Source organism: Cydia pomonella, chromosome 3 (genome assembly GCF_033807575.1).
Source record: "Cydia pomonella isolate Wapato2018A chromosome 3, ilCydPomo1, whole genome shotgun sequence".
NCBI lineage: Eukaryota > Metazoa > Arthropoda > Insecta > Lepidoptera > Tortricidae > Cydia > Cydia pomonella.
The window spans coordinates 6,002,347-6,014,967 of record NC_084705.1 but is presented as its reverse complement, the minus strand read 5'-3'; the positions used below and the strand labels follow the sequence as shown (position 1 = coordinate 6,014,967).

At 35.4% G+C, this 12,621-nt stretch overlaps 1 protein-coding gene across 2 annotated transcripts in view; it reads left to right on the top strand.

Moving 5' to 3' along the window:
• The window catches only part of LOC133515905 (NADP-dependent malic enzyme), a 49,677-nt gene that overhangs the window by 15,204 nt on the left and 21,852 nt on the right, over window positions 1-12,621 (top strand). The window contains exons 1-2 of one of the 2 annotated variants that reach the window (XM_061848550.1): window positions 52-261; window positions 6,568-6,772. In XM_061848550.1, the coding sequence (XP_061704534.1) occupies window positions 176-261; window positions 6,568-6,772 (291 nt within the window). In that variant the 5' untranslated portion in view covers window positions 52-175. Of the gene's footprint in view, window positions 1-51; window positions 262-6,567; window positions 6,773-12,621 lie in introns of those variants that run through there. The other variant, XM_061848551.1, reaches the window with a different exon arrangement.

The following is a 12,621-nucleotide window of genomic DNA, read 5'->3' as shown; positions in this document are numbered from 1 at the left end:
TAGAACTCCACCTAAGCTCTGTGTTAAAAATGTCTTATCATTTTTAATTATCCGACATTTTAATATAATAAAATCTTTAAAATCAAACTAAGTTCTTCAAAAATATATTTTATTTACTTTTTAGTAAACGTTTTCTCTGTGATATTATTTGATCTCTTTGGTATTTAATTTGAATATGGAATTTCTGTCGCGTAAAGTCAGATCGAACGGGCAGCTTGACACCCGTCAGGTGAATGGCGCGGGCACTTTACAGAGTACACGGTGAGTTACTTACATGATTTATTGTTTTAACATTAGTCTCACACGTGAATAATTACTTAAATTGTTGCTTGATATAACAAATATAACAATATCTATATTTACATATCTTGATTAAACGCTATGGAGCCCGTGCAATTAGAGACAGCTCTAGATACTGGTAAAGGTAAGTTCGGTCTTCACAAGATCTTTGACATCTTACGGTCCTGTACTATTGCTTTCTATCTTTACCATAAATTCAAAGAAATAATAAAATAGCTTTATGCATCACCAGAAACCTTAATGATTGAATATTTTATGTATAGGTATTTTTGTTATTATTTTAATTATTTTTGTGTTTGACCGGTTTGTAGCTCTGGCCCCAGCTCTAGAGGCGACATTTGCCACAGCGCGGAATATTATAGCTGAGTAATACTACTACAAATGTTTTCTATTCTACGTAAATAATGCACAGCACGTAGACAGAGATTTTTTAGCAATTGTTACAATTTCTTTAATTAAGTATTTTAATACTTTTATCAACAAATAGTTAAAAAAATATAGCTTTTTAAAATTCTGCGTTTACTTTTCATATTTAAGGGTGGAATCACATCTATCAATATCAGCATGCGTAACCATCGTCATTTGTAATAGGATAAAATGCAGCTGGATGCTGATAAATTGTGATTTCATGCTAATACGTAAGCTATTTAGCATTTGTAGTAGTTCTATGATGTTGCACTTACTTTAGACTGTTTGCCTACAGCTGAATGTCGGGTCTGGAAGAGTGTGTGTGCCAGAAGAGAGGCTTCGAATGCCCTGGGTGCCCGCGTAGGTAGGCCGTAGCCAAGTATTTATCGACAAGATTAGTTCAAGCAATTCGCTAAGGGCACCTTTACTAGCTTTAGGTAACACGATTAAATAATTACATTTAGTATAAAATAAGAAAGGAACATTGTAAAAATATTTTAGTTAACAACACTAACCGCAGCTTTTAGATATCTAATAACGTTAATTCATAACGTTATTTAAATGCTCTTTTATGTTAAATTTCTCATTATTTTCAAAAAAAAATATTACTAAAGCCTAGGCAATGTAACTTACACGCCTAGGCTTGGCATTTTGTTTGAACTAATGTTCAGGGCAGTGACGTAGCGTTGCGTAGATCGTAGCCGTAGGGCCGTAGGGCCGTAGCCTTCTCTTAGAAGTTGGTCATTTAGTAGGGTAGGGCCAACGATCGGACCTGGCTTTGTAGTAGAGAGTAGTATGTTTGTGACCCATATACGGGGCACGGCCAGTGAACGTGTTAAAGTAGTTTACTAGTAAGTTTAGTATAAATTACTCTACTTATTTTACGTTAACTTCTTTAAAGTATACCTAACTTTAAACTATTACCAATCATATTAACTTCATCTTTTTTAAGATTCTATAAGTACCAAGTTGTTATGCCTGTCGCGTCGAAAGATGAGCGACAGTTCCTTCAAATCTCTTTTTCTTGGGCTTAATTAAAAAAATGGCGAAATATGTTTTATCATACTTTTAATACTAACATTTCTAAAGATATTAATGAGCTAAACTACAAAAAAAGTCTACAAATATAAAAGGTATTTTTTTTAAATAAATAAATTTTATAGGACATTATTACACAAATTGATTAAGTCCCACAGTAAGCTCAATAAAGCTTGTGTTGCGGGTACTTAGACAACGATATATATAATATATAAATATTTATAAATACTTAAATAAATAGAAAACACCCATGACTCAAAAACAAATATCCAAGCTCATCACACGAATAAATGCCCTTACCAGGATTTGAACCCAGGATCATCGGATTCATAGGCAGGGTTACTACCCACTAGGCCAGACCGGTCGTCATACGTTACTCCATATAGAAACAAACTGGCATAGGGACCATCATTCGGCACTACAGGTATAACAATTTTCGTAGACAAATTTATTTCCATTAATTAATAAGTTAACCCTTTTCCAGGCATAGTACGATTTATCGACAACATACGCGCCATTAGAATTTCAACTTTAACATTCCGATTTAAGGTTCAAATAAGATTACACTTTCAGGAAATGTTACTTGTCTTCAAATGAATCATCAAAGCTGGATTTATTGGAATATATTTGATTTTTTTGAGAAAACCTTGTAGATTGTGCGGCCTGGAAAAGGGTTAAGGTCAGGCAACTCTATGTACATACGAAATGTCCTACACCGTGTAGCTTTAGATGAACGTATTTGATGACGTGCGATTGTCAAAAACAGATGATGTGTTTCCTACACAAATAATTAATTAAAATTACCAAATAATATAAGTTGTAACAGCTATATCTAAGAATAAACCTTTCTTACCGATTATTTACATAAAAGCAGGCCGCGTGTGAAACCATTAACTGTTTTATAGCTATAATCACAATCAGTTTTTGCTGTAAGTTGAAATCGAGTCCTTTTATTCGAAAGCAAAAGTGTTCGTGTAAACTTCTAATAGGCAGGTCGCTATTGCTTTAAAATTCTCTATCGATCTATTTCAGGGGGGTGGAGTTGAGGTTATGGCGATAGGTATATATTTACTCGTAGTTTGATATACATAGCGAAACTTGTTTTGGTTGCGGGTCACCGACCCCCGCAATTATCGCTGAATGATAAGTGATAACTCAAACGTGTCATGTGGTAAGGTGGTTGGTATCGATTCCCATGACTGTTATTTATTATTCAGTGGTGTAACTGAAGTTTTAGGTGTCTCTGGTGGAATTATTTTATCAAAAATTATAACTATAGTGTTATGTCATTATGATTGACCGTCGGAACCCATATTTATTTATAAGTCCGACTGTAACCTATGTATCTATTGTTGAACCATCTAGGGTCCAAGCTAAATTAGTTGTACAATACTTACGCTATAGAATGTCCAATTTATCTAGAACCCTAAATGGCATAACAATCACGGAGCGTGACTGTATCCATTTATTTTAAAGTAAAACATGCTCTAAGTTCGACATTTCTAAATAAAATCGCCAATATTGCAACAAATTTTCTTTAACTATTATAGTATTCAGACTCTAAAATCTTGAAATTTATCGTTTCCTTTAATTCCATATAGCCATACTTAAGCAATGGCTCTTTTTAAAAGTGTAAAATTATCCTCAAACATATAAAAACAATCGATTCGGTGTTTTTTTCTAGGTATTCAATGAATGAAATTAATTACATAAATTGTGCAATCGGAACATTGCCCACTTCCACGGCCTGCCATTTGTTATCGAATCGACAGACTGCGCGACTTTATGCAAAAAGATGTCGTAGGAAATGTACCGCATCATAAATGTATGCTAAATATACATTACATACTCGGCGGACTATAAATACATAGGCAACACTGAAAGTTTTTAGAATAATATAAAAAAGAGATGTCATGCTCTCTGACAACTAGTACTATATTTTCTACTGTGCCCACGATTTAGTATCATTCAAGTGCATTCTAATCATAGAACTATTATGGCTATTTCGCGTTTGCTACCACGATACAAACAATTTAATTCAGTGCCGAGAGTTGGCGTACTTTGCGAGTTTCCTGTCAACTACCAGGTATTAAACCAAACAAAGTTTATATACCTACTTAAGATTAATATCATGAGTACAGATTTTTCCAGCCTCTTGTTTGGTGAAAAAGTAAAAACCTATGCTGGAATTCGGTAGGAGTTGCTGGAGGGATGCTCTACAGCCACCTCAGCTTCATTTGATTTGTGTTTCCAAACTAAAAAGGTACATTTTTTCAAGAAAGTACAAATTAAGTACCAATTCTAATCTACATATGTATATAAGTATTTATATATTGTGTATATCGTTGTCTAAGTACGTGGGTACAAGCCTTATTGAGATTGTTGAGCTTACTGTGGGACTTTAGTTAATTTGTGTAATAATGTCTTATAATATTTATTTATTTATTTTATTTTATTAAATGTGTAAAGCGCGGTGTAGGCCGGATGGGTATGACATTCAATCCGGAGGTCTCATGTTCAAATTGTAGGGACTGCGTCCTACATTCGCCCAAGCTTAGATGATATTAATGTAATAATATATTAATTTAGCTTTTCCCGTTATGCGCAATGTGCATTTTAGTTAATAGCATACGTAACTGTTTATTATAACCGTTACAGGGATGAGCTTGTAAAAACATTGTAATATAAGTTATCTGTTTCCTTCCCTTTGTCGGCACTTGCATTTGTGTTAATCTCTCTTTGTTTTATTTCGTTGTCAGTTTCCGAATATTGTTAACTTTAAGTCATAAACTAATTTGTAGCCAGCGGAGTAATTCGTGGGAAACGTTAGGATTCGCCATGTGCGAAACCGTTACAGGTTCTGTACCGCTATTCCTATTGCGTACCTGATGCAAGGTTATAATCATCGGGATCGCGGGAGTCAACGATAGTTCGTAGTCAGACGTTAACTCGACAAGTTGTCTCGTACCTATTATCACAGGTTGAGCTTGATATCGTATCGCTCCTTCGCGTTCTCTTGGTACCTATCTTTAACGGTCGAGCTCGATTATATATCGCTCCCTACTTATTATTGTAATTAGTGTTAGTTTAGTATTGAGTTGTGTTAATATAGACTTATTATTGTTACCGCGTCTGAACTTTTTATTTGCAACAATCCCAACACCTAAGTACATATACCAAACTCCACTGCCAAAAAATCATGGCTCGTACCAATGAGTTTTTCGGAGCTTATTGAATGAAAACTTCACGAGGAAATTTGCATACATCTACGAAGAAATTCAAAATGTGAATGTGAAGTGGGGTATAGCCGAAGCCCTCTCGCGCATGAGAGAAGGCTTATGCCCAGCAGTGGGACGTATACACGGTGTATCACGAGGAATCTGAAAGATTTTAACCACGCATTTCTGAGGCCAAAAGAAGGAAAAAAAATTATATGAGTTTTGTTCAATTTCGCTAAAAAAAAACCTTCTTTTTTAGTTTTCCGAATGTATTATTACTATTAGTAAACCTGTCACTTAAAATGATCTTACCGCTTGACCGCTCTTAACCGCTTAAGAACAGGAGTTGGCAACTGCGGCCACCACTGGTACAAATGGGGCTGGAGCTCCTCTCCTACCTGTAACTGCGGGCACCCAGACCAGACAATCAGCCACATCATTCTGGAGTGCCCCCTCATTAGATATACAGGCCATGTAGACGATTTTAAGATCCTATCAGAAGAAGCAGTCGCGTACCTGGGAAGGGCGAAATTCTAACTATAAGTTTCTCTATGTAATCCAGTTGCATACATATGCCATACGATAAATAAAAAATAACTTAAAATGATTTTTTACTGTACAAAGTGTTATTTGTCACTTTTTTTATATATATCAATGAGGATTATATTTAGACTACGTCCCGGGGTGTACCAAAAAAAAAACTGTAAACTTCAAATAAATAAAAAACTAATGCGATTGAGAACAAACTAAGGTTTTTAGAATAACTTCAATAAAAAGCGACTTACAATTTAGATGTTTGTCAGTTTTTTATTTATTATTTTTTCTGTAGGAGTGATAGGCAGCTTCTTCCTAGCGCATTCAGTGGCAATTTTTTACGGAACCGTTTTTCATATTTGCCTGCATCAGCCCATCATCTACTAGAATTGTTAATGGTTTTTAGCTGTTTCATTCTTCTCTTTTAATACACTTTTGAATTGAGCCCAAAAATAGTTGAGAGAACGGCACTGTAGGACTTTTGGAGCTCCTTACTCTATTCTATGTCAACTACCAAATGCGATTTTTGTACGAAGGAATTTGTATGATTTTCGACTTAGCCTAGAACTTGGCTTATTATAACGATACCTTTTTATTTAGTGTAATTTTTAAAATTTAATTGTATATATAGATTAAGACCATATTCATTTGCATGTCACTGTGCGACGAGGTAGTTGATTCCTACTATGTGTAAACCTGTATGAACTTTCATGTACACTATCTTATGCAAATAAATAAATAAATAATAATAAAAATCGCCAAACAAAAAAGGCTTAAGGAGAATGAGCCTTGTGCGTTTCAGGAGCATGCTATCCTAATATTTTTTTTACGCGAAATAAGAAAGGGTTAAAGCACACATTAAAATAAAGAGTGACTGCCTATTTACTACAGTTTTCTCTATTCCAAAAACTTTCAGTTTGCCCTTCGTATGATGTATGGTTGTATTCAGTAATTCTACAATGATTGTGTTAAAATGGAATATATCATAGTGCCATCTCTTATCGGGTGACCGCAACCGCACCGCCCTATCAGGGAAAACTTATCGCTGAAAATTTTCCCGCTTTCCCAGGAGCGAGTGCGCCATGGGTCCCCCCGCGGTGCGAGACAAAACCGGCGCGTTCGGCGGCGAACGGCAGTCGCAGGCCGACGCCAGAGCCAAGTGCACGTTCGACGCTATGGACCGCGACAGACTCGGACTTTGGGGCTGTGGGGACGGACAGTCCTCCAGCCGGCTGTCGGGGCTCGACCGGCTCAAACACCCCGGCCTGAACAAGGTAACTAGTAGTAATATACCCCTACAGTGACCCGTGGATAGATCGATGACCGCGAGTAATTTGGTTAGGTCATGGTTGTGTGCGGAAGTGGCCGCAGTGATCCACCGCGGTCCGGATCTGGCGTCGGAACTTGGAACAGCTGCTCGATTGTCATGCTAATCGTGATGTTTATTTGAGCCAGGTGTCAAAGTTCACGTGGTTCAAACTTTCTGACAACTTTGCACCGTGTTTACACTGTTTACATTTTAATTAAAACAATTGAATATCTTAACTACAATACAACTAAGTCTTTACTTTTATTTTCGGGTAGGTACGATTGAAAATACATACTTATTGAAAATAGTTTAATTCTAGCCCTATTAAATTTCACTGACTATGACTAACAACATTTAACTTATTACGACTCGCTAGTTAACTTTAAGTAATACAAATTTAATTCTTGCATTCTGGCTCTAGTTAAATTCAAATTATATCTACCTATATGTAAATAACTATATTAATACCAATCAACATTCGTTGAGATCTGCTCTAAAGCTTTCGTTAAAATATTTCAAAAGGGGTAAAATTAAATCTTATGTAATAAAAGGTTACCTAATATTTGTTCTGTAACAAATTATTCTTAATTAATATAATTACATCACCATATAAAATAAGTGATCAACTAATGTTAGTTATCATATTATTGTATAAGTAACTGTAATCATTGTCTGCATTTGGAATCCAAATCTCAATTCGTAAAATGATATTTATTATGAACAATGCTATCGATTCAATATTTGCATTAGCATCTGGAAAATTTGAATGTATTTAACTAATAACAAACTAAATTCAATATTAATTCAAAATAGAAAAAAAACTGTATTCAAGTATTCATATATCGCACCAGTCGTGAGTACTTGAGTAGTAAATATCTAATCGGCATCGGCATGCACGATAATAGCCAAAGACTACATACCTATATGCACAAACCTTTTAGTACCAGTGTCTTTGTACCGTCCCCTTGTAGAGCCGCCCCTCGCGAGGGGGTCTGCGTGGCGAGCAGACCCTTCTGTACAAGTGATTTCGTCAACATTTTCAATAACATTCAAATTGTCTGAAATCGGGAGACTCGGGTTGCTGGGCCCGTCTTTTGCATTGTTGAATATTCTTGCGATTGAGATTCAAGATTAGATTCCACTGTAGAACTATTTCGATGACTAGTCTTACCTTATGATAACAATAAACTCGCCTGAATATTACGAAAGCGAAGAGTCGACTATATATGCTGAAAGCAATGCTTGCGAGCAAGAATAATCTCTTAATTTGTTTTAGTATGTCAAAATAAATGTTTTATAGTAAAATCTAACACAAATATACATTAGAAAAATATAGTTATTTTGTTCTTCATGAAATGAAGAACTTCCAATGGCCGTCATATCATGTGTGAGAATAGTGAGAATAATATTTTCATGAACGAAAGTACGTAACATATTACACATATTATTATTTTTTTGTATGGTACAGTCAACCAGGAAAGTGATTTACCACTTTGCGACTCTATTTGTCAAGTAATAGAGTCGAAAAGCGGTAAACCACTTTCTTGGCTGACTGTACAGTCGGGTCGGTAATAAAAAAAATCGTGAATTCTCGAGTTCGCTCGAGATATTTCTTAGGTTCCTATTTAACGTATTTAATTGCGCAATAATGCATGTAAATAATCTTCAGACTTAATGTGGTACAACGAGTTGTAATAGTTCATGGACATTATTAATCAAATCCATTCAAAAATGAAGTTAGAAGAATTCATGCATTTCAATAGTGTCGCTATTACTTTATTTCAATAAAACTTTTGAAATAGATTTGACTCGCCACTCAAAACCTCATAAAACCGAGTCGATTATATTAAATGAATTCTTTTACCCGAGTTATCACAAACTCTACCTAGAGCTCAGCTAAACAACTAGATTCAGTATTCATGTATTCAGTTTTGACGCTCCAGAGAGAAATATCAGTCAGGCTATAAATTTAACACCAGCATTGGCATTGAAATAATAGCTTCTTAGCATTATGAGTTATTCTTCCTTAAATATAGTTTGTGGATATCTCCTGACACGATATTATACATAATTTGCATGTTGACACGACATGTCGTTGGCTAAGACTGTAAGCCTGCCAAATTCATTTTTGAAAACATATAAATTTGTACCTATTTCTGTAGACATTAAAGTTAAAAATAAATAAATTTCAAAAATTAATTTAGCAGGCTTACAGTCTTAATCGACGATGTCGTATTTACATGTACATCTATATGTGAATTTCCATACCAAGTGACCCATTTTCAGAGTTCTTGTAACTATCTCTATGTAGTAGGTATATTGATACGTGCGAGACGCACTATTTGTTAAGTTCTAATGCCGCAACAGTAAATTTTATCTTACATATACATAGGTACATACATCGTGGGCCAATTAAACCCGACGGATTTTAAAGATGTATTCTTGACCTCATTTAGGACTAAAATCATACAAAGTTTTCTGAAATCGGTCATGTTTTCAAGATAATGTTAATATTTGTGAAAATATGTTTTTGTTATAACTTAGTGAAAAACGCCTTTTTAGCTGTGGTGCTGCCATTATGTGACGTGGTTTAGACATACCTACTGACATACATTAAAGATTTAAAGACAACTTCAAAATTTTATCTGTAAAAAAAATTTTTGGCGAATTTAGCTAAAACTCATAAAATATTTTTTTGCTCCTTATGAGCTCAGAAATGCGTGGTTAAAATCTGTCTGGTTTAATTGGCCCACGGTGTATATTATCTCATAAAAATGCTTAATAAACATTTCTGGCACAAAATGCTTGGTCATGTCAAAGGCTCGTACCTAAAATAAAAAGTCAATAATGGCTGTTTACAATCAAATGACGCACGACGATATTACTTTAGTCATTGCGTTGCAGAAACATTAGCATAAAATTATGTCATAGTAAGATTTTTATGGTCTGCCATAATTAAAAAATAAAAATAAAAACTTATCGTCTGTGTTGTCTTAAAGAAACAAGTTGTTTTCGCTATGACAGACACCTGCAGAAGTCCCCATGACTCAATACCTATACGATAATATAATTCCAATATCGGATTTCCTGACATCACGCGAGTTGCTCGTACTTGGCAACCAATCAATATCGTCTGTTACTTGCGAATCGGTAGGTGAAAATGTACATTAATTTTGTTATAAAACAACTTTTTATTCGTCGACACAACATCGAAAGGGAAATCCCATGTCATGACGTTGCTCAGAATTGAATAGTCAATGCTGACTTTTTGCTGAAAATCTGAAGGAAACCCACCTGCGTCCTGCGTATCACAGTGAGGCGACGCACGCATATTAGTGCAATGCGATACCTACAGTACTCATTATATACGTTACGTTGTCTGAAAATTCAAACATACTAATACTATCCACTACTGTAAATTATACTTAAAATGGACAAAAGTACGTTTTTATACAAATTTATCTTTGTTGCGTTATGTTTAGGCCTGCTAGGCAATATCGATTTGGGGTTTAACTTGAGAATTCATCCGTGTTCGACATAATGACGTCGAGCCAAGTCATGGTGACTTGATGTTTATTATTGACCATTAGAACAAGTTAGTCACGCATTTTAGTAGGAAGTTGTAAATTGGCAGTAACCAGCTAGTGGCCAGTAGCTATGTGGCCATTCTAGGTCATCCACTAACGAATCACATCGAACGTCATTGCCATTAGCTAAATTAATTTGAAGTAAGTAGCTACAAGCAAACTCAACGCCTAGAAGTAGGTAGGTATTTTTACTTTCATTATATGACGTAGGATAGATGTATGTATGATAGTGTACATGCAATATTTTTCTTTAAATATATCATTTTTTCCAATTCCAAAAGGATGCGACCTATTTTAAAGTACTTATAAAAATGCCGTAAGATTCAACTAATTTTTCACCACACCAACTGGTAAAGGCCCTCTTGATTGTTCAAAAACGAATGAGAAAGTGGCATTTTATCCACATGTGGGGCAAAGTAATCAGATGCAAATTTTGAGTTGTTTCCTTATGTAAGCTAGTAGAATTGACTTTTAAATGATGATTTTAAAATGATTATTTTTTATTACGTTCATTTGGATTTGATTTCATTTAAATTTTTTGGTATTTCATAGTTAGTAGTTTCCTCGTGTTGGTGTGGTGAAATTTTTTGTGTTTCACTCGGAGGCAAAGTTTTAACCCTCGTGCATTGAAACCCTCACAACGCTCAAGATTCCACTTCTCGAACTTTGGAATTTTGGATTCAATTTTGGAATCTTTCGCTTGCTCGGGTATCAATATTAGCACGAGCGGTTAAACAACAACTTTGCCCCCTTGTAAAACAAATAACTATTATTTATTGTTTACGTAGGTAATAAGTTGTATAAATGATTGCGTAATTGTTTAACCGTTTTTCCTCGAAAGCCTACTCGCCAAACTCACTAATGTATACAAGGTTTGATTTTATCTTAGTTAATGTATTTTGTTATGCTTCAGACATACCTGCTACGACTGTACAAGCAATCTTTTTGCCAAGCATTAGGTAATTGGCACTCACTCGTGGAACCTTTGATCTTCCCAAGTTATATATTCCTTCTACCTCTCATGTTTTTAGGGTTCCGTACCTCAAAAGGAAAAAACAAAACCCTTATAGAATCCCTTTGTTGTCGCTCTGTCTGTCAAGACCCTTTATTTTGGGAACTCGTGGAGGGATCGAGATGAAATTAAATCATTAGGGGGTCTAGACTACACACCTAGAACTGTGAAATTTGGCAAGTTAATATCGTCTTATACTTCACGTACTGGGAAAAATCTGAAAACTATAATCTTGTAAAAAAAAGTTACATTTGTACGGAACCTTCGGTGGGCGAGTCCAACTCACACTTATCCGTATTTTTTCATCTAGATGGGTATATGATATCTGTGAGGTACTTTTTCTAACCTTTTAAGGATTGTGTTAAGGATCCTAAAGAGGCTTGGCAAGTTGGCTGTCTTGAGTAGGTGAGTGCCTATAAAGTTTTTATTCGCTAATTTTGTCCTATTCTTTAAGTTATCTGCATAGATTGACCCTGATCAATAGATTATGTCTGTGGGTCAATGAAAGACTGGTAACACTAATGATCGGGTTAGAGCAGTGAGTAATTGAGCGTGTGACAAGCATGTAGTTCAGGGACGAGCATGTGTTGGCATATCGGTTAGCCCGTGGGCGTGGCTGGGTGTATAATAGTTGTAAGTAGGTAAACATACCGTTTATAAGCCGGGCATATATATGTAAGTCACTTAGCTAATGTTTTATCGATTATGAAGGGAAAAGTTATACCTGGTGTTCGTACCTTGATAACATGATAAAGCGCCAATTTTATCCACACTTCCCGATATCGGACCCAAAATCAGTCCCGATGTCGGACTTGATAATCGCTTTCCGTTTCACGGAATATCAGCACATCGTTAACAATATTTGAAATGTAAAAAATACTTTGTCTCGAATTGCCAATAGTGTCCAATGTTTGATATTTTTGCATATGAATCATTTTCTTACATTGCAAATATTGTTAACGATGTGCTGATATTTGGTTAAAACGGAAAAATACTCTTATTCGGGCCCTGATATCAGGGGCCTACCGCGAAAACCGAAATTCGCAAATTGCGGGGATCTTTCTGTTTTACTCTTAGTAAGACGTCATTAGAGTGACAGAGAAAAATGCCCGCAATTGACGAATTTCGATTTTCCCGGTATCCGCCCAGGCCTGATAAAGTGTGGATGTAATTGGCACTTAAAATAGAAGTCGCTAGGCGACAAAACGTAGTGAT